The sequence below is a fragment of the Notechis scutatus genome, chromosome 4 (genome assembly GCF_049901735.1).
Source record: "Notechis scutatus isolate UNSWTSFEM ecotype Mainland chromosome 4, rNotScu1.2, whole genome shotgun sequence".
NCBI classification, from domain to species: Eukaryota; Metazoa; Chordata; class Lepidosauria; order Squamata; family Elapidae; genus Notechis; species Notechis scutatus.
The window spans coordinates 122,869,839-122,893,147 of record NC_142012.1 but is presented as its reverse complement, the minus strand read 5'-3'; the positions used below and the strand labels follow the sequence as shown (position 1 = coordinate 122,893,147).

The following is a 23,309-nucleotide window of genomic DNA, read 5'->3' as shown; positions in this document are numbered from 1 at the left end:
TGTTCCTCCTCGCCTCTTGGAGAATGTCCAAAATGGAATAATGTTGCAGATATTAGGATGATTCATTTTGAAATAGTTTGCTGACAGATGCTTTCCTTGTTTTAGGAAATCGATATCATATGATCATTATAGCACAGTTATGATTTTGCCTATATTATTGTTCTGTGTGTCAGAATTGGTATTAAAAGAATAGTTTCCCGTATTCCTTATTCCAGTTCTCTCTAATCTGCTGCCCTCTGGTGATATTGGACTTTAATCTAATAAACTCAGCTAGCATGGAGGATTATACAAATTGGAGATGGTTGTCTGACTTAAATGACTTGACATGGACTTCTTGAGATTTGTACTGTTCTTTCTTTGTTGAACTGTCAGGCATGGAAACTCTTATTCACAAGTCTTTAGCATATTCATTTACTTATAGCACAGATATTTAATAGTGATACAAATCTAATATTCCTTGTTTTCTTCTTTAATAGTTCATTTGTGACTGGAACAGCATGCTGTGGACATAATTCACCTTTGAGAGTCTGGGACTTAGGGAGGTAAGAATGGCATGAATAGGAACTAATGAACTCATTTAGTTTTTCTAAATAGGGGAAGAACCCTATAGGAGCCCTGGTGGTGCTGTGATTAAAATGCAATATTACAAGCAAACTCTGCCCATAGCCTGTAGTTCGATCCTGACAGGAGTCAAGGTTCACTCAGCCTTCCATCCATCCTAATATAAAATAGTAACCTTTTCTATGCTTTGTGTCTCATTTCCCTAGTTATTGGCAATGTGAGTCTGCAGGACCTTTTTTTGTCTATTCTGATATAATGCTAACAGTTGGCTTGCCTTCCCTTTCTTTTCTGTCGAACAATTAAATTATTAGTATAAATTTAATGCCAATAATCCATTTTATTGGCATAAATGAACCTACCTATATCGAGAAGTGACTTATGCACCTAAATTTGGTTATTGCTATCATATTTGGTAACTTATTGTGGATTTTTGCCATTTAAATATAAGGAATAAATACATGACATGCTTTAAGATTTCTAATTCCCTGAGATGTAAGTGCAACGATTCACAAAAAAACGTTATGTACACAGAAATCTTTTTGCAGAGCAGTATGCTTATAAAATTAATTGATAATTCTGTGCTACAGAATAATATTATTGTTTCTTTACATTAAGAAGGCTTAATCTAAATATTGCATTTAAATTATGGGAATATGGTGTTCAGTTTACTTCATATAGCCAGCCTCCTTGCCCATGAACTTTTTCTGGGTTACTGCACATAGAAATAACAATTCTTACAAGCAAATAGGGAGTGGCTATGTCACCTTTTCTGCCTTTCCCAAGGAAGCTTCCACAGATAATAAAGCTATGTAGAAAATAGGATTAAGGTAATGAACAGGCAGGATGGAGTTTGATCTTTCAATAAGGCAAAAGCCTGACTGACAGGCAAAGCTAAAGCCTGGGAGGCTACCCAATGAGATTCTTCTTATAGTGGGTGCAAATTCATGATCCCTCCCTTTTCAGTTGTAGTGGAATGCAGTATACCACTGGGCAGCCCCTCTTGGGCCTCTCAAATGGGGAGGAGTGGACATGGCATAATTTAGATATAGCTATAGTTGGTTGAGCATCCTCACGTGAGGAATAGTGCTGGTGAAAACTGGGCCTTTACACAGAAAAAGGATCAAATTAGGTGTGTCTGTACCTCTCTATGCCATCCTTTTGTACCCCGTTTGTCTTTTTCTAAGAGTGTCTGAGTTGTTTTGAACAGGGCAGGTGGGTGAGAATCTGAAGACCAAATAAGAGTGAAGTTTGAATTTGGGCTTTGCAAATCCAAGGATCTCACAGTCAGAAACTGAGAAGAGGCTTCATATGAACTATCTTGTTCAATACTCTTTTTTTTTTTTTTTAAACAAGTTTTATTGATTTTCAAAACACACAAGTCATCATTATCCATTACATGTTTAAACCTTTTTCCCTTATAAATTTAACAAGTCAGATAAACTATAATTCTGTTTTAAACCATTTCCATATAAACATACAAAAACCTCTTATCCAATTTCCCTTTATTTCTCTTCACTCTTATTCAATTTTATTATTATTATTTCATCTATTTCTTTCTGACTTAGTTACCATTATTCTCATTCTATATTTCTACAAGGTTTTATTAATTTCCCCCCCAAAAAAACAACATAATCACACAACACACAAAACATAAAAAAGATCTTTTTGGAAAGTAACTTGGACCCAGGTATCTCTCTTTTCATGGACTTCAATAATATTCAGGCTCATCTTACATATCATTACTTATTTTATTTACCATTCTAAGTCTTCTATATTAACTTCTCCACATATTTCACTCTTCTTGATTCTATCTTAATTAATCATCTTAATTTGAGTCATTATATTTATATCTTTTGTCCATTCTCTATTATACCTTTGTCTCATTCCTTTTAAAAAGAAAGAAATTTCTCCTGAAATCACTAATCAGAGTATGATGCCTTTCTATCTCCCCACTAAATTAATCAAATTAATCTTTAAACTACCCAATCCGATTTTGCTTGGTACATTCTAACTGAATAATACATCTAAAACAATTAAATACATAGTTAAGCAATAGATTTAAATATTAAAAACAAAATACTATAATGAAAGTTTTATAATAACATCAATACCATAATCTTAATAAACTCTTTAATTAAAGTTTAATATTCTAAATCTCCCCTCATATTATATTTTCAAACCAATCATTATTAACATTCCAACATTTTAATCTCTTATCAACTCTCAAGCCATTTAAATTTTCTATTTCTGATACAATACTACAATATCATCTTATGTACCTTGCAAAATCTCTTTGAAGAAATTATACTTATCCTTTATCCCTAAAAAAATTTTCTTTTTTCTCATTTAATTTCAAAACTTTGTAGCTTTTCTCCACCTTTTCCCTTTTTTTCTTCCCCCAACAAACCTTTCTAGCCCCCCTTCTTCTAGTCTCTGCCTTACTGGCTTCTCTTCTCTGTCGTATTCCTCTTCCCTTTTGTTTACCATCCTTATATTGATTTTACACCTTGTTTTTCCCTTTCTTAAATGTTTTTTTAAATCTTAAGTCCTTTATTTCTCTTCTTTTTCCTCTTCCTTCCCTCTTGGTCGAGTTCTGAGATTTATTAAAGATGGCTTCCTCTCTTTGTTCTTCTTCTGCTGTCTTCATCTGTTGCAATGTTTGTTGATAATTAATAAGCGCCATTTCTAAAAAAAAAAAAGGCTTCTTTCAAACCAGCTTTACCATTTTGTTTTGCTTGCTCATAATCTTTTCTCAGTTCCTCGATAGAAAAAGCCATTATAAATCTTTTCTTTTCTTTTCTCTTACAACAGCCAGAATATTCCAAAGGAAAAATAAGACAATCCCAAAGTTCTCAGTCAGTTCAAACCAAGACAGAGTTCCCACTCTCTCCTCCTGGGGTAGTATCAATTAAAGAAAAAGAAAGTCCAAATCTGTTTCTTAAAATCTTATTGCAATATATTTTAGTCTTTTAATCCTTAAGGCATCTTCTCCAACAAGGTCTTAGCATACAATTTTTTTTTTTTAGTCCTCTCTTTTCCCACTCACCGCTTATAGCCAGTTTTCACCTAAAAAAAATAGGTTTCTTAATGTTCACTTTTTATTCCGTAAAAAAAGAGGGTAAGCTATCCTTTCAGCACCATTAAACTGCCGCTTTTTTCCTCTTCTCGAAGGTATCATTCAGAAAGTCATACTTTTCAGGAATTTTGTTAAATATGTCTTAGAGTCCTAGGAACCAAGAAAGACTTTCTCCTCTCAAGCACTTTCTCCACTTCCTCCTGCGCATTCTTACCCGGCTGCCAGCTTCTTTGTGGCGGCCATTACGGACCGCCGCTGCACCGTCCTGGGAAAAGGGGGTTCTGCCCCGGCCGGGAGGGGGTCTGCAACACCCCAAACCCTTCTCCGGATCCCCTACCTTCAGCTGCCCCTGCAGGGCAGCCTAGCTCCGTACCCGTCTGGGTCGGAGCCCCAAAACGGCTAGCGGCGGCAGGGATCGCGCAGCTTCGCAAATCCCTGCCGCTCGCGAAGCCGAACAAACCGGAAACTTCTTGTTCAGTACTCTTATCCTCTCCTTTTTTCAGAGATTGACCAATGTGACATGGAGCAGCCTGCCAGAAAACCCCCAAGTCCTCTCAAAAAATCCTCAGACTCCATTGAGTGTCTGGAATAAACCATCCTAATTGCTTCATCACCCTTACTGTCTTGACTAGAAAGTGCTCTGACCATTGGCAAAAATAAGACATTGCAATTTTTCATGTTCAGATTATATCAACCACATCATGCGTATTTCCACCAACATAATTTGGGGGTAGAATGACTCAGAACAAGCTTCTGGTTGTCCTTGTCTTGAATTTCAATGTCAACTCAAATTCCTTGCTCAAAGTATGTATGTTTTAGTCCCTTAATACTAATAGTCTCAGGGATTTGAACATCGTTTGTGAAATGCTGCTGTTGGGCAATAGCCCAGCTAATATATCAACCCAACTTTACCCATATAGCCCAGGTTCATATACAGGCATTCACAACCATTAAAAGTTAATGTTACTAATCACTGCTGAATCTGCCTAATGATCACAACTATCCCTTATGGTTTCTACAGAAACTTTAGAAACTGAAAAACTCAGAAGGACAAGCTGGAAATGACCAAATAAACTTTGAATCTGTATGCTGCTAAATAGGTGTAAACCAGGGGTGGGATTCAACCGGTGTTACTACCAGTTCAGTGATTATGTTTTGGTTCTGTACTGCTGCTCTTCAGATATATATATAGTTCTATAGAGCCGGGCAGAACTGGTAGCATCCCACCCCTGGTGTAAACACTTGAATATATGTGCTTTCTTCTTTAAACATCTGTGGTAATAAAACTAGCTGCTAATGAATGTTAAGCCAGAATAAATGTTCATCTGATCAAGGAGTCTTTTCTTCATACTCTATTATATACTCTGATATCATAGCTCAGTGTCATAAGGCTGCGGGCAGGACTTAAATGAAGTCTGCTTCAGAGCATGTGTGGTTGATCAAAGACCACCAGTTGGCAACTTCTGAAAGGAGTTGCATTTCTTCTTGGATTGCACAGCTGCCCTTACAATCTGAAGCAGGATCTTGGGAAAAGATGTGTTTGGTTTAAGGAACAGTGAATGAGTACTGTGCTTATGGCCATGCACACTCCAAAGCACCTTTCCTTCTCCAGATTTGAAATCCTACACATCCATCACATTTAAATGTATTAACAAAAAAATGGTTCTTTCCCATTCGTATAAATGCTCTTTTTAAAAAAAGTAGTTGTGACTGCTTTTTTTCTTTTTTCTTTGAAAAAAGGAACTCTATAATCTTTACATTTTAATTCTCAATATCCTTAATGCAGTGAAACTGGCTTCATGCCATCTGTGACCCCAAACCAATGCCTTGGCATTGCCGTGCTTCTTACCCCTTTCTACCAACAGATGTGGACATTTTGTATCCCTTTTATCTGTCCCTCTTTAACCTCTTCCTGTAATTAATTTCTCTTGTTAGTTGTGCAAAGTGGGTTGGCCTGCTACCTACTCTACCTTTTGAATCATTGTGACTGAGCACATATGGATGCTTCTGGTTTGGAAAGGTTCCACCCCACTGCTACCCCCAAGTAACAGTAGTGGGCAGAAGGATAAAGATTTCAGTTATTTTTCTTTTTCCCAATGGAAGAAGAAAAAAAGGAAATGGAATGAAGGAGAGCCTGTGTGAAGAGAGAGAAGTTACCACTGACACCACACCATCAAAAAAAAAGTACTGACAAAGTTCTGATAGCCACCACCTTCCCCATATGACTACATTTTGGGCCCTGCTAAGAAAATTGCGTGGGTTGGCAGTTGCTGGGAGTTATGACTGACTTCAAGATGCACCTGACCCATATAGAGCTAGATCTAAACATTTTCCAAATGTTTTAATAGGAATGGTCAACATGTCATATATAAAAGTGAAATCTGTTTTTCTCTCTTTTTCCTCTCCCTTTTTTCCTTTCCCTTTCTCTTCTTTCTTTCTTTTTTTCTTTCTCATTGAATATGATAGCAAATCCAAAATATAGTTATTAATTGTGGGAAATTGCTTCTCTGTAATCTTTTCTTTTTTTTTTTAAAAAACAAGTTTTATTAAAAGTTTCAACAACAAACAAATCATTACATATTGAATCTTTCCCTGTCTTTCTACAATAATTTCCCCAATATTCTCATAAAACACAAACAAACACAAACAAACATAAAAAAATCTTTTAGTAAAAGTACCTTGGCCCCAGTTACCTCTCTTTGCATGGGCTAAAATAATAGCACATATCACTCTTCACATTTCTATCTTATTTAATCCATCTTAATTAAATCATTAAATTTGTATCTTTTGCCCATTCAATTATCCCTCTATCTCTTCTTATAATAAAAAAAAATTTCTCCTGAAATCACTAATCAGAGTATGATGCCTTTCTATCCTCCCCTAAGTTAGTAAAATTAACATTCAGCATAACAAATACCCAATTTGGTTCTGCTTGGTACATTCTATCCACCAAAAATGTTTAAATACATTGTATCCTCCTTTCCTTCGATATTTTATTACATTTTAAAATCAATCATTATTAAAAACTTCAACATTTTAATTTCTTATTAAATCTTAAACCATTCTAATTTACTATTTCAAATATAAATGTTACAATACCATCTTCTGTACCTTAGCAGAATCTTTCTTACAGAAAATTATATTTCATCCTTTGTCTCTAAAAAAATCCCTCTTCTCCCATCCAATTTTAAAGCTTTGAGGCTTTTCTCCGCCTTTCCCCTTTCTTTCTTCCCCACCAAATCTTCCTACCCCCCTTCTTCTTCTAACCTCTACCTTGCTGGGATCCCTTCTCTGTTGTGTTCCCTTTTTCTCTTGTTTGTTATCATTATATTTACTTTGCATCATATTTTTCTCTTTCTCAAATGTTTTTTTAGATCTTAAGTCCTTCATTTTCCTTGCTCTCTTCCTTCCTTCTTCCTTAGATAAGTTTTGGGATTCAATGAAGATGGCGTCTTCGTCTCTTCCTTGTTGTTCTTCTTCCGTTTCCATCTGTTCCATTGTCTGTTGATAATTGACCAGCGCCATTTCTAGAAATAGAAAAGCTTTTTCCATGCCATCTTTGCAGGCTGCTTTTGTTTGCTCATATTCATCCCTCAGGTCTTCAAAAAGGAAAGCCATTATAAATAAATCTTTTCTTTTCTTTATTCCTCTTTCTTCTTACACCAACCAAATATTCCGAGAGAAAGGCAAAACAATCCCAAAATCCACAGTCCTCAATAAATCCAAGCAAGCCAAAATTCCCCCTTCCTCTTCCAGGGGTGGTATCAAACAAATAAAAAAAAGAATCCAAGTCTATATTTTAAAGCCTTATTAAGATTGTATTTCTGTCCTCAAGTCTTCAAGGCATCTCCTCCAACAAGATCCAAATTAATATATTTTCTTTATCCTCTCCCTTCCGGCTTAATTCCGTCGGGAGGGAGAGTAAACTTTCCCTTCAGCACCTCAAAATAGCCGCTTTTTTTCTCTTGTGGAAGAAATCATCAGAAAACCATCTTTTCCAGGAATTAAATTAGATAAATCTCAAAGCCCTGGGTCGACCAAGAAGAACTTTTACTTTCAATAACTTTCTCTTCTTCCTCCTGCGCATACTTGCCCGGCTGTCAACTTCTTTGTGGCGGCCATTACGGACCGCCGCTGCACGATCCTGGTAACAGGGGTTCTGCCGGCCAGGAGGGGTCTGCAACACCCCCAAACCCTTCCTCCGGATCCCCTTACCTTCAGCTACCCCTGCAGGGCAGCCTTGCTCCGCACCCGTCCGGGTCGGAGCCCCAAAACGCTAGCGCGGCAGGGATCGCGCAGCTCGCGAATCCCTACCGCTCATGAAGCCGACAAACCGAAACCCTCTGTAATCTTTTCATAGTGAACTCTTAAGTTGATAGAAGCTTGCAAGATTGTACTAACAGCAATAGCATATATATATTGATTTCTTTTGAGTTTGACAATATAATACATTATCCATTTTCAGATGCATCTTTTGCCATCTCTCTTATTTTCTTTTAAAAAAATCAGACTTGCTTCCAATTTGTGCCTTCTGGCAAACTGCAGTTTTCTTGGCAAGAGGTCTCATTGCTTTTGTCATAGATCTGAGATAGTCCTTCCTTCCTTCCTTCCTTCCTTCCTTCCTTCCTTCCTTCCTTCCTTCCTTCCTTCCTTCCTTCCTTCCTTCCTTCCTCCCTTCCTCCCTTCCTCCCTTCCTTCCTCCCTTCCTTTCTCTCCCCCTTCTCTCTAATTTGTTTCCCTTTCTTTTCCCTCTCTCATTCTCTCCCTCCGTCATTTTCTTATTTCTCTCTCTTTCTCTCTGCTTTTCTTCTCAATTTTCTCAATTTTCTGTATTTCCCCTCCCCTTCTCTCTCATTTGTTTCCCTCTCTCTTCCCTCTCATTCTCTCCCACCAGCTCTCTCATTTCTCTCCCCCCTTCTCTCTCTCTTATTTGTTTCTCTCTTTCCTCTCTCTCATTTTCTCTCTCTCTCTCTCTCCCCCTTTTCTCATCTGTCTCTTTCTCACGCGCACATACACACAAGTGAGATACCCTCCTGGGCTGGGATCATGGTGGCAGTGGCAGCAATTCCTTCTCCAGCTGCTGCCACTGCATGTTCAGGTGGGTAGCCGGCCGCGCTGCACAGGAGAGCCGGAGCTCTTCCTTCCCTGCATCTGGCGGTGGCAGCTGCTTGTCCCAGTACCCCTCCTTTCTGAGCTGACACGAAGGGGACCATGGCTGGCACTGAGCTGCCCGCGAAGGACGTGGAATTGCAAAAAGCAGCCAGTCGCAGGCAGTGCGGAGAAAACACTACGGGCACTTCAGCCACGTGGCTCTGTGGAGAGGTTTGCGCCTTCTCGGGGCAGAGAGCAGGTTGCGTGACAGGTCGGCAGGGAGCTGCAGGAGAGGAGTCACAGCTGTATGCGGCTCTGGAGCCGCAGGTTGCCAACACCCGAGATATGTAATCTTTGTAATCAATATTGTTGATAATAACAATATATACTTATTGGAATAAGTAAACCCCTACATTTATCACTATCTAAAATATCTAAAATCAGGTGCACCAGGAGCAGATTTCAGCTGCTGTTCCAAAGCATCCCATTGCAGCTCACCTATCAGACCTTGCAGCTCGTTGATTGAGCACAACAGTGAGAGTAAGAGCGACTTGAACTTCCTGCCAGCTTCTCTATTGACTTTGCTTATGGGAAGCTGGCAGGGAGCATGGAAAATCACTCCTGTTCTTTAGTTGACCTTTGCAATTACCTATCATTTTCTTGGGAAGAAGGGAAATAAAGGGAGCCACAGATTGTGAGGAAAATTGCACTCCCATCCCAGCATACCCCTAAGGTCCGCCTACCTCCAGGGTGGAAGAGGGCTGACCCATTGACCGGCAGCATCCCCCAGCCAGCCTTATCTCACCAAGAGGCATCTGAGTCATCACCTCATTGTTTGCTTGCTGCGCACTCCTGTTAAAGGATTTCAAATTTCAGCCTTGGTTCCGAAGTAGCCAACATTGCTTCCCTGTTGAACGTTTCTGCCAGTGAGTTGGGTGCGGAGGCTAGAGGGAAGCGGGGAGAGGGATGTGGATATACCCCTCCCTCCTTCCCTTGTGCCACATATCCTATGGGTTTTTGGGAAATGTAAGACAGAATAGCACCGAAGCAACCATAACATCCCCAAATTTCATTCCCACGAGAGTCATGGATCCCAGCATTTTGTAAGTCAGCTCTTTTGAGTTATTTTGATTCAGTAATTGTTACCCTACACCCAGTGATGGCAAAATTTTGGGGCTCGGTGCATCAAAACTTAGGAAAATTCCTAACTTCATTGTTACTAGCGTGTCTCTTTCATCCACAAATACACCCTGAACAAAAGAGAAACATTTGTACCTCACTCCCAATCCTTAAATAGAATTTCACTGATTTCTGTGAAACATGTTTTCAAGTAAACAAGTACTACCACCACAGCTTTAATGTGTCCTGGGGAGACTTGAACTTTCTTTTTCTTAGCTGCTCTTTGTGGCATGTAGAATTCTTTTTCTACACATAAAGAACTAGAATGCCCTTGAGTTTTCCTTGAATTAATGACTTTTGACCTCCTCCATTCTTTTTTTGGCTCCCATTCCCTTGCTTACAGAGCATTTCTATGACACCCTAAATAAATTATCTTCCACTATATATGAGAAGAGGCTCTTTGATTCATGTTTATAAAGAATGTTTTCTATTTCTTTAGATAGCAAGAGCATCACGAAGAGCATCAAAATATGGTACAAGAACATAATACTTTTTTCCTAGGTTTAGCTCAATCTTTTTCTCTTTTCTTTCTCTCTCTTTCTCTTCCTCTGAGACCTCCAAAGTGCTGACTGTTCAGAAAGAAGCTATACAGTGGCTTATTCTCACACAACTCCCTACCAATTCTCCATACTACGCTCTCCCCATTTGAAAGAATTCCCCCACCTTCAAGACATTCTTCACATTCTTTGCAGAGAAAAAGGGTTAAACGTCTGAATTTGGGGGTCACCATGTTATACAAATTGCAATCTAATAGTTTTTACAAGAACACACGTGTGCTTAAAAAAAGGGACCTTGGGTAAGAAAGGCAAGGAGACAGACAGTTTGCTTTGTCCTTTCTCTCCTGAATGTTTCTTGCCATTGTCATATTGCTGTGTGTCTCTTCCCGCTTTGCTTCTGGGAGGGAGGGAATTGGTTTGATAGTTAAATTGGCCTGTAAAGCAGAAGGACTTAGTGCCATTTCTGTTTGTTTTCCCAAATAAAAGCCCCAGAGGGGACTCTTTTGCATCATTTTGGCTTTATGTGAGGAAACTGTCTTTTTCCCATCGCTAGCTTTGTCAGTTTATCCTCTGAACTTAACCTTACGACAACCAGGACAACAAAAATCTCCAGGGTCTCAGAGCCAGGAAAGGTAAAGAAATTGTATCTCTTTATTGGATCTTTTAAAGTGTGTGTGGGCTAATTCAGAGTCACCAGAAGAAAAGAGGGCAAAGGCTTTCTCTGTCTCCATCAGTGCAGCTATCATTATGATCCTAGCCAAACTAAAGACATGTATGCCTCCAGCTGGCAAAAGGAAGCATTATAAATGAAGGGCTGTCTAGAGTTAACTTTTCTCAGAGAAGAGACTGCTGTGGAAAACTGCAGTAGTTATTGTTGTGCCCCACATTGCTTTTTATGTTTATTCTTTTATAAACAGTCTTGGAGTACTTGTTAATTCATTAATAAACTTTTAGGTAGGAGTTCATCAAAGGAATAGATTGCTTTTTCTTCTGATTTATTGTTTCTCATGAATGTCTTGTACAACCATAAGGTTTATTAGAAATAGGCATTGTAAATAAAAACAAACAAAAATGACTTTTTCTCATTGTTGACATGTGCCAGGAGAGATACGTGGTTTTGAAAAATGGCACAACATGGACATATATAAAGTGTTCTATTTATTTATATACACAGAGAGACATATGCCCCTGGAACGTGAGAGATCCTGGCTCCTGTTCACTGTTGTATTTGATGTAGAAAATACAGTGATTTCTATATTTCATGTACTTTAACTAAATGGTTCCTGCTCTCTTTAACTATACTTTCAATGTTTCTTCCTCAATACAGGAACAGGAATCATTACTAAAAAGTAAATGTCCAATTAGAATTACAAACATTAATCTATATTAAAAAAATATTTATACATTATAGTAGTGCATATGAATGAATTATATAATTACATGATTGAAAATGAATGAACTATATGATTACATGATTGAAAATATTTAAGATGTGAACTTTGGGTATGACCACACAGAATTAGCTTGGTGGAATTCTTACTCTAGTGCTTTATCCTTTAAGAAACTTGAATGAAAAACAATTGTAGGAAAAGTGATGTTGTCTTAATGTTCATATAAGACAGGTTTTGTTTCAAAACTTATTTTTAATTTTTGAAATGTTGTAAAAGAGATACATTGCTAATGTTGACTTGTTTATATCAAAATTACTATTCTTAGGTATTCACACATTAATAGTGAATTTAAATCAAAACCATATCATTGGGTTATTAGTACATCCTGATAATGAAAATAAAGAACAGGACAAAAAATATTTTTATATATTCAAAGAAGTACATTTGTTTTCCAATCAGAAGAATTGAAAGGGAGAAAATGCAGGTGACCCTCCAAAAGTTTAGAAAGGAGAAAAGGGTATCTTTCATGTTTGCAAAATTGTACTATTCATTTGCTCATCAAGATTAAATAAAAGCTGTACAAGGTATATAGACATCTCACAAATAACCCATTGATATTTTACTTGACCAACCACTGTGGGCTATCTAGAGATGTGGAATTTAAAAGTAACTGTATTAAAATAGGTTTTTGTTTGTGAAAATACATGTCTGTCTGTGAACGATTGTCAGATACTATAAGACACTCTATTAATGTTTCAGCAAATGACTAGAGCTCACCTTTACAAAATGAAGTATGTGTATTCAACAACAAAGAAATCCAGTAACAAAGGATAAGAAATCCCGTAACAAAGCTTTTACCAACTCATTTGATTCTGTTCTGGTTATGAATAGTATGCAATTTTTTTCAGTTAGCGAAATTTGTTGTTTAAGCACCATTTCAAGAAGAATACTATTGTGGCAAATTAGAACAAACTGATTCCTCCTACAGATGACTGTGTATTCAGCACTCCAGCTATTGAGCAGGCAACCTTTTGACTTTGTTAAGATGATAACTATGCCACTTAAAAAGAACTTGGGTGGCAGTGATAGATATAAGAGCTTCTTATCAACTGAAAAGAGACATTATTGGTAGGGATTCGGGTATTTTTGTAGTATTTATGAACAGAAAAAAATACTTTAAGTGTAGACTTAAGATAATTTAAGAAACTTCCCTTCCATAGACTAGTCAGATGATTTTCAACTAATATAGGATGAAGTGGGATTATGATTTGCCTCTCTGTGAGCTATAGAACTGAAGGGGGTGATTGTTTGTGGCAGCTGACCCACATGAGCACTTTATAAGTACTTACTTGAGTGGTTAAATCAATTTGTCAACTGGATCTTATTCCCAAGGTTTACTTTTGCCACAGAATACCATAATAGCTCAAAAGACAAATGGACAAGTGTCCAAAAATAATACTTTGAAGAATTGTTAGATGGAAGAAATGGCAAGCTGCTTTCTCTCTTCCATCCATCCCACAATATCCAGAGCAATAACTTCTCCAGTTCTGTTGCTCTTAAAATCCCACTTCCTTGCTGACTTAATTTTGCAAAGAAATCTCTTGGGGTTGAATCCTACCTTGTAGCCATGCATTGCATAGATCTGCAGCACATTTTGGTTTTTTTTCTTTTTTCTGTGGCTCTATTGCATATAACTGTGATTTTGGTCTGCTTATTTTATCTCTGCCCTAGTGCATTTTACATATATTTGATGAAATGGGCTCTATAATAGTTTATGATACAATAATCCTATTCCTGGAAAGATTATTGCATTTGCAGATACTATAGGTAACTTTTCTGAAATAATTTTATACATAAATGAGAGGTCTCAGGGTTAACTCTTAAGGAAATAAGTTAAACTGTTTCCATCTGCCAGCATCTTTAAATTTTATTCTTTTGCCACCTGGAATGTAGGTGAGGTGCTGATGAGGAAGGCAAGCCTGGGACACGAGAAAATAAGCACTTGTAAATGCTGCATATCTCTTGCCAGGATAAAGCAAGTTCCTGTGGACATAGTTAGTGTAGACTTCACAGTAATGGGATCTTGTAAATGGAGGAGTAGAACATACCAATGTTATGCTTCCAAACTGAAATGTTTTCCCTACTCCAGCGGCATGGCCTCTAGCACTCTAGATAACGGGTGTCAAACTTGTGACATCACATTGCCAACATGTGACATTTTGTGATGTTTTTCCCTTCATGGAGCTGGGGTGGGCGTGGCCTGTGCGTGACGCATCTGACCAGTGGGCTGCCAGTTTGACACTCCTGTGCTAGATGAACCTCAGTCAGCATCTGCCTGTCTTGTCTGAAAATAAAGAAGCTTTCTGAAACTCTCTGTCACAGAGTTTTAAAATGCTGTTTTCCTCCCCCCCCTTCTTTTTCTTTGTAAGAAAAACTCTTAACAACTTAACAACTCTTAAAAACTCTGCATTTGTGAATCTTCTATCATACCAATTCTTGCTTTTAAACCGCTTGGTAACTTGGTAACTTAAACTAAAAAAAATATCCTATTTTATTCTATTTCCTATTTTTTCCATTCTGTTGAATACTGAAAAGAGTAAAGAGTGATATTCTTTAAGCATATCTAACAGAACAACAGTGCCAACTGAAATATTTAGATATGTAAAAGGATGCCTGTTGCCCTCCTGAGATGAACTATAGTTCCCATCATCTCTAACTATTGGAGCAATTGGCTAAGGCTGCTGGGCTTAGGAGTCCAACATAAAGAGGGTCCCATGTTCCTCATCCTGGATGAAGAGGCGTCTGTCTGCTTTAGGAGCAATCATGTACAAGGCATTTTGGACTTTTTTTTTTTTTTAACAAAGTTATTTTTTTCCCCAGATTTTGGAACTGGAGTCTGGATATCTGATAACTTTCACATTTCCCCTCAGATCGATCCACTTGGTTAATTTAAGCAGATAGAAAACTGTTTTTAGTTCATCAAGATGCTTTTGCCCTATAGATAAAGAAACACCCCTATTAGTAGTTTCCCGTTTTAAGGGAATAAAGAAAACCAAGGCTAAACATTTCTAGCACTAGGCAGAGGAAGGAAGCCAGGCTGCACTAAGATAGATGGCTCTGTGAGCCTGTAGACCTGTGACCACCATTACTGGGCCTGTTGCCTAGGGTTCCTATCATGCCTCAGTTTTCCCATTTCTAACTCGATTGTAAATTTTTCTTCTTCAGATCCTCTTTTTTTCTAAAATGATGAGAATTCTACTTCTTACTTCTTTCCTGAATTATAGATGCCTTTACTTCTTGACATAGGTTTGTAAAGAAAACTGGCTATACTTCTTCCCTCCAAGAGTTAATATTTTAACAGCTTGTCCAGCGATTCCTGCCTTGAGAAATACAAAGTAATAACACAGCACCCCTGGATTCAGGTTTCAGAATGGGGGAGAGAGATGAGGATTAATTCCTATACTTGATGTTAAAGCTTGTCCGAGTGGTTTGCTTTGGGGGGAGCATTGCTAGGGCCGACTGGTCTTGCTAAATGGTTGCTAAGGCCCTGGCATTGAGGTCCAATGGAGTGGCCCACAGTCACGGTCACGGAGGGAATTACACAGCCACAAAGAAATTTGTTATTCTCTGTAATCTGCTCTTTGGAGAGTGACTGGGGGAGATGGACTGGTCCCAGCATGCTGTCGGTACTGTGATCACAGAAGCGTGTTGGCTCTAGTGAACGGGTAGGGCTCACCTTCTGATCTGGGGGATACCAGTGCTGCTTGGTACTAATCTGCTTTCTCAGCAATTTTGCTTCTCTGACACAACGGTGTTTACTTGTTTGAACATCTCCTGGGACTCTATTTCACCTATTGTGTGGTCTTTATCCCCACCCCCTCACCCCCATGGAGCTTTAGCCCAGATTACAGATGGAATTAGGCCTCTGGCTCGGGTGCCCCAGAAAGACTGATATGGGATCAAGGAGCAGAAAGTAACAAAATAACTGGGGGGGGGGGGAGTTGTTGCTTTAGGGAGTGGAGGCTGTATTGTCCCATGAAACGAAGGCCAGTGCACTAGTCTGAAAAGGCGTTCAGTGCTTTGTGTCCAATTCTGATTAGACTGTTAGGGAGGAGGAGGAGGAGAAGGGCTGGGAACATGGGAGTCTTTAGTGGCTGAATGAGCTTCATTGGATGCTGTTGTCTGAAGGTTAGTGAGAATTGTGGCAGCTTGGCTTTCTCTTGTAAAGGAGATTTGGGGAGGGGGAGGACAGATGGGACATGTTGGTTCTCAATTAGGAACATGCATCAATTAATCAGAGAATCCTGTGCCAGACAGACCTTTTAAGGAGCCTACTCAGCTGTCTTTATCCCAAATCCCCTGTTCCTTCCATTCTTTTGTTTTGCATATTCTTTGAGTCTACCTCAACTTTTTATAGTGTTGCATTCTTGATTTGCCCCGGGACATGTAAAACCTAACATGTATCCTATGTCTGACCTTTCCAGATTAAAATAATAATAATTAATAATTATTATTATTATATAACAACCATAATATCTGGCAATATAGACGGATCGTCATTTGGAACACAACATGCTAGATATTACGGTTGTCGAGGGCCAAAGTGTACAATTTATTGATATTGCTGTACCAGGAAACTCAAGTCGAAGAAAAAGAACTGGAAAAAAAAATCACAAAATATCGTGACCTGGCCATCGAAACTACACGGTTATGGATGAAACATGTAACAGTGATACCCATTGTCATTGGGGCACTTGGTACCATGTCCAGGAATTTTACAAAACATATTAAGAAATTGCAGCTTCCTGCAATAACACCAGCGGAACTGCAAAAAACTGCGCTACTCGGAACATCGTATATTTTAAGAAGATACTTGGTTGATACCTAGGATGCTGGCAGCAACCCATATCAACCATTAGCACCAGTCATTGGTATTTATGATACATTTTTAAATGTTCCGTTTGACTGGCTTTCATGTTTAATGAATAAAAGAAATAATAATAATTCTAGGGAAGAACTTGAGTGTATGAAAGAGAACACCAGGTAAAGAACTGGCAGCTATGACTTCACATTGTTGTGATAGTAATAATAAAATTAAGATTAAACATTTGAAATAAATCTTCAGGTTCTGCAATTTATGCTTTTTAAAAATGGTACAGGTAATCCTTGATTTACAACCATTTGTTTAGTGACCACTTGAAGTTACCACACTGCTGAATGGATGACTAGTACACAAAATTCTGGCCATTGATGTGCCCTTGTGATCACATGAACAAAATTTGGGCACTTGACAACCAATTCACACTTACATCATTTGGTTATGTGACATTTATGATCTTCTCTGCCGGCTTCCCACAATCAAAGTCAATGGGGAAGCCAGCGGAGAAGATTGCAAGTTGGCTGGATAAGATGCTTCCCTGCCCCACTGGCCTTTCTTTGCTCGCACATACACACCTTTTCTCGCTGCACAAATCAACTGGCACACTTGTTCCCTAGACCTCTCTATACTAACAGGTATCTTACTTTTGTTAGCCCACATGCATCTTCTACCTTCCTTCCTGGGCCTGCCTAAACTCACACACCTGTGCCTCCTTCCCCAGCCTCCCTGTGCTTATGCCACAAAACAGCATCTCCTCCCTCAACTCACATGTGGACTGTGCCACGCCACTCCAGGCCTCCCCACCTTCTTGAGGCACTCCTGCAACCCTTACCTGAGACTCCCACTGCTTCCCACTTAATGACCCACACACAACAGCCAGAGCTGACTGGATTGCTGTCACTAAATAATGTGGTTGTGTGATTGCATTTTACATCCCCTACTTAGCAATGCCATCCTGGTCCCAATTGCTATTATAACTCAAGGACTACCTATAACTCTGCGGAGAAAAAAAAGCTCTAAAAAATCCTGCAAACTTGAGCGATGTTGATGGAATCGGTTATTTGTGCCAAAATAGCTTTTCAGTGAATTATTAGAAATCCTCAAATGATATTTTCCATTATATACAGCGGGAGGACAATGGAAGGAAATTAATACTATTGATGACTTTGTTCCTTCCAATGTTAGCTTCATTATTTCTGCAACCATTCTAAAATCAATACTCACACAGGATTATAAGAAAGAGAAACTTGCTTAGGTCCTTCAAAATTCAAGTACTATAAGGGTCATCATAGTTTCTTCAGGAATGTTCAATTTGGAGAATTTGGAGGGAAAAACAAAAACAAATACTGTCATTTCTGTTGTCAATATTACATATAAGAAATAGGCTGAAGAAAAAGATTTTCTGAGACTATAGAATATTTAGAGTTAACAAACTGTATATCTGACCTTGAGCAGTGTATATATTTGAAAATGCATGGGAAGGAAAAAAATTTGAAGAAAATAGACCTTTAAAATAAGATTTTTCAGTTTTAAACTCTTAATATACATATCATCAGTGACTTCCTATCATATAGTAAATTTGATTTCTCCTTTTGTTGGTATTGATAGATAAAAGGGGATAGTTGCTTGCATTTATGCCTTGTTCTAAAGACTATTAACACAGGAATAAAATCTAACTGTTTCCAGTCTGTGTTAGATTTTATGTAGGAAATTAATGTACTTTCAATCTATTGGGGATTTTAAAAATGAGCCATTATTTGTTGAAAATTATTATCCTGAGTAAATATTATTTTCTGGTTCTGCTGCACAGCATGCCATTCATTGGGTAAATGGTCTCCCTAGTCCAGAGGCAGCATAATGGCATGGGTAAATGTGGCAGAAGAGAACTTGGAACATAATATAAATATCCAAAATAATTATACTTCTCACACATGGACTACCAGTTACAGTATAATAAATAATACTTTTATTTTCTATTTACTATATTTTCTAAATTTAACAGATCAACTTAACTATATAAGTAGTACTTGTGCTTGCTTTTCATAAAGGATGCTTAAAGCCTGAATAGTGCTAGAAACAGAACTGAGTAATGGCTTTTATAATTTTAAACTGAAAATGGATAAATTATTTGGATAAATTTATTCTCGGACACAAATTGTTTCAACTCCTTCCCTCAAAACAATACTATAGAGCACTGCACACCAGAACAACTAGACACAAGGACAGTTTTTTCCTGAAAGCCATCACTCTGCTAAACAAATAATTCCCTCAATACTGTTCAACTATTTACAAAGTCTGCACTACTATTACGATTAATTTTCTCATCACTCCTTTATCACCCATCCCTTCCCACTTGTGACTGTATGACTGTAACTTTGTCGCTTGTATCCTTACGATTTATATTGACTGTTTCCTAGTATGATTTTATTGCTTATTGTATCCTATGACTATTATTAAGTGTTGTACCTGATGATTCTTGACTCTTGACAAATGTATCTTTTCTTTTATGTATACTAAGAGTATTTGCACCAAGACAAATTCCTTGTGTGTCCAATATCTATCTATCTATCTATCTATCTATCTATCTATCTATCTATCTATCTATCTATCTATCTATCTATCTATCTATCATCTATCATACTAGTTTAACCTAATATATTTTTGTACAATTAATGATTGATATTTTTCCCTAATCCACACTTACTCTACTTCTTTATTGCTACTGAAAATATATGTGAAGATAAAAACCTTGGGTAATAGCCATGATACATAGTTAGTAAGCACTGGAATTTAATTTTTGTTTGTTTCTCTCCTCAGTGGGCAGCTGATCACCTGTCTTGGAACAGATTTCCACCGAGGAGCTGGAGTCTTGGATGTTTTCTATGAAACACCTTCAACTTTGCTCTCTTGTGGATATGATACCTACATAAGATATTGGGATTTAAGAACAAGCACAAAGTTAGTTTGGAACCTTGCTTTTCTTTTAAGAAATGGAAGTATTTATTTGATAGCTGTTTCAAGATGACTTGTTAAAAGTCCACATTAGTGACAAGAATGTCTTTGTTGGTTTGTTTGTTTGTTACCTTCAAATCAAAATAGACTCCTGGTACCTGTGTGGATCAAGCCCCTACAGTTTTCTTGACATTTTTGAAAGTATTTTCCCATTGCCCCCTTCCTAAGGATAAGAGGGAATGCATGACCTAGTTACCCAATTGCTTTGTGATTAAGGTGGGTCTGTTTCCCTGTTTCTAGCCTTAAACACTGCAAACTGGCCCTTGTCACAAGAACTGACAGTGTTTAGTGAAAAATATTCTAACATTATCTCACAGTATTTGTTACCATCAATTTCCCAGGGAATGTGTGAAGAAATGGGAAGAACCACATGACAGTGCCCTATACTGCATTAGAAGCAATGGAAATCATATGATTGCAAGTGGCTCCTCTTATTATGGAGTGGTGCGTCTTTGGGACAAACGACAAACAAGATGCTTGCAGGTGAGGCATCATCACCATATTCCCAAACGTTGATTATGAAGAGAACTGCCTTACAAAGACTAAGTGGGATAGTGTGTTCTTTTGCGTATTCCTAATGCTTTCCAAATAAACATGATGGATAGAATGGTAGATTTGGGCAGAGAAGATGTGAGTTAAGCATTCACTGGCATAAATAATGAAACCCATGATTGTGGATAATAACAAGTAGACTTAACTTGCAAGTGCAACTGGGACTGGAATTTCCATTGTTAAATAATACAGTCGTAAACTGCAATTCTATTGATAAGCAATAGCAATCCCTGCAGTGCCAGTTGCCATCATTAACTGAATCCCATGGCCATTAAGTGAGTTAACTTCCTACCGGCTTCCCACAAGCAAGGCAGTGATTAAGTTGGTAAGAAGTTGGAAGTCACAGGTGGCTTGCAAACAGGTTGTCAGGCAGGCAGGTGAGTCAGGGCAAGGATGCACAAGGGTATGAGGGGTGCAGCAAGGCTGGAGGAGGGCATGTGAAGGTGTGAAGAAAGTGCAGTGAGTGCACAAAGGTTGAGGGGGATTTGGGAGGCTTGGGGAGGGTGTGTGAGGGGACAAGGGAGGCTTGGTAAGGCTGCATGAGGTTGTGGGGGGGGGGGCTGCAAAGGGTCTACAGGGGGCTTGAGGCAGCAAGCTTAGAGAAGTGCAGCACAAGCCCAAAAGGACTGAGGGAGTGTGCAGGGGTAGGAGAAACTTACTCCAGCATCTTGCAACCTTCCATGCCAGCTGCCCTATGACTTTCTAGAGAAGCTAGCAGAGAAGGTTGCAAATTGTGTTTCTATGATTGCAGCTGCTGTAGCCAATCATGTGAGCCAGGTGTCAGGTGCCCAAATCATAATCACATGACTGAGGGTGGGTGGGTGCTAGGATGGCCAGAACTCTGAGAATCATCATAGCCACAATTGATCAGCACCATCATAACTTTGAACAGTTGCTGAACAAATAGTAATATTGAAGACTTCCTATAAACAGTGTATTCATATTCAGTGTAGCCCCAGAAATATTAGTGAAGATGTTTATAGGTATGATTGCTATTGCTTTGAGATAATTCTGTTCAGGAAATGGATTACTAATATATGCTGTCTGTTGCCTTAGCCCAGTTCTATTGCTTCTTTGCAGTAGAAAAGAATTACAAAATTTGCAATAGATGCAGCTTACAAAATTGAATTGTGAAAATGCTACAATTGCCATTTTGTCACCGATCCTATTAAAATTTTAAATAGCTTACCTAGAAATATTTTTCTTACTGCTTTTGCAGAGTTTCTCCTTGTCATCACCTATCAGCAGTCCTGTGTATTGTCTACGTTTCAGCACCACTCATCTCTATGCGACACTGGCATCAGCACTGTATGTCCTTGATTTCACTACCTCCTGACACCGATATGCTTGGACTTTGAGACATGACAGTCAGCTCAGGGAGCACAAAGAACATGTAACATCTTTGAGACAATAAAACAGCAGTTGGTAAAGAAGATCCCATTTCCGCCTTCTGGTGTCAGTAAAATCTAATGTATCTTTCTAACCAATATTTTGTACACATTTGATTTGGATTACCTTTCTTATTTCTAGAAAGGCAAAGTCACTAAGTTTTAGGAAATGCATATTCTTTGGTACCAGCATAGTTTGGGCTTCTGAATGTTGCATGTTCATATATTTCAATATGATAATTTAATTGAAGAGAAAGCAACTATAACTGGACAGTGAAGTAGAAGAAAATATTTTACTTCTGCTTTACTGACATCCAGATTTTTTCATGAATAAATATTGGGCTATAAGATTGAAAAGTTGGTTGGCTCTCTGTAAAGTATAAATATTATTGTTTGGCTCCATATAGAAACTGCTTTATTGGATTGATGCTGACAGGCCGGGCATTGAATAAATTATTAAAGTAGAATACAAAAAGTATCTTTGATTTCAAAAAGTAACTGAATAGTCACAGTGCATTTGACATGATGCATTTTATTCAGTACCATGATTGACTTTACTTGTCTATGACATACACAGCAAGCTGAGAATAAATATTCCTGAACAATTATCACAATTGTGAAGATAAAGAAGGATTTTTTTAACTTAATATTTGAAGAAACACCTAACCATGCATAATTCTGAGAGAAGATGCAAAAACATGGGGTGGTATCCTGGCCTCTGTCATCACTTTCACCAAACATCTGTATTTATAAATGATATACCATTAATACTAATACTTCTTTTTCTAAAGACAGTGTTCTGTAAACCCTACAGTGTTTCTGAACAATGCACTCCGCTTCTTGTACATATGAGTTTAAATAGGATATTCTATTTAAGGTAGGAATATCATCAAATAAGAAATTATTAGGGGACTCAAAAGTTTGCAGACACACTAAAAATAAGAAACCAGTATGAAAATATGTGAATGGAATTAGAATTGGCTGGCCAAAACAACCAACAGGAATGCTCCCACACCTTACTTTTTATTCTAATTCTAATGATTAAATTGTTAAACGGTGAAGTCTGTGTAAGACAGAACTGTGTTCTTTTTGTAGAATTGAATTAAAAAGCAATGTCTGAAACATAAACATTTCTTTATTTCAGTGTCTGATATATAAAACAGTGTAATTGAGACAAAGGGATTTTTTTTAAAAATGGGAGATGAACAAACTGGATTATAAACTCTGAATATTCTGCATGAGGGATTGGGAAACCAGGACAATATCATGAATATCTATTTTAAAACAAAATATTTGGAAAGGCTTATCACTGTCTAGGATTCAAATTTTGATATGCTATAACAGATAAACCTAGTAGGGCATTAGTATATGTAATAAAAACATAATACAAGTCACATACTGTGGTATAAAAAGTGGCTATGTAATTGTGTAAACAAGCTTTAAAAGCAGATATTAGGAGGTGGCACTCAAATTGACTTAGGGATTTACAGGTATGGCAGTGTTGACAGTGACAGAAATGGAACAGAACTTTTGAGTTATTCTTGATCTCCCAATCTTAAAACAACAGGGAAGATTGTGGTACTGTACTGGAGGGAAACTAGTTTGATGGGACTAGATTTGGAATATCAAGGGAAGGCCTTTCTCCATTAAGTGGCCAGATTGTAGGGCTTCATTGAGCTGGCA

At 38.0% G+C, this 23,309-nt stretch overlaps 1 protein-coding gene across 2 annotated transcripts in view; it reads left to right on the top strand.

Moving 5' to 3' along the window:
* FBXW4 (F-box and WD repeat domain containing 4) overlaps nt 1-22,234 on the top strand; it is a 73,965-nt gene extending 51,731 nt beyond the window's left edge. Inside the window, exons 6-9 of one of the 2 annotated variants that reach the window (XM_026670553.2) lie at nt 477-542; nt 19,492-19,632; nt 20,028-20,169; nt 21,458-22,234. In XM_026670553.2, coding sequence (XP_026526338.2) covers nt 477-542; nt 19,492-19,632; nt 20,028-20,169; nt 21,458-21,574 — 466 coding nt within the window. In that variant the 3' untranslated portion in view covers nt 21,575-22,234. The remainder of the gene's footprint in view (nt 1-476; nt 543-19,491; nt 19,633-20,027; nt 20,170-21,457) is intronic. The other variant, XM_026670639.2, reaches the window with a different exon arrangement.
* The last annotated feature ends 1,075 nt before the right edge of the window (nt 22,235-23,309 follow it).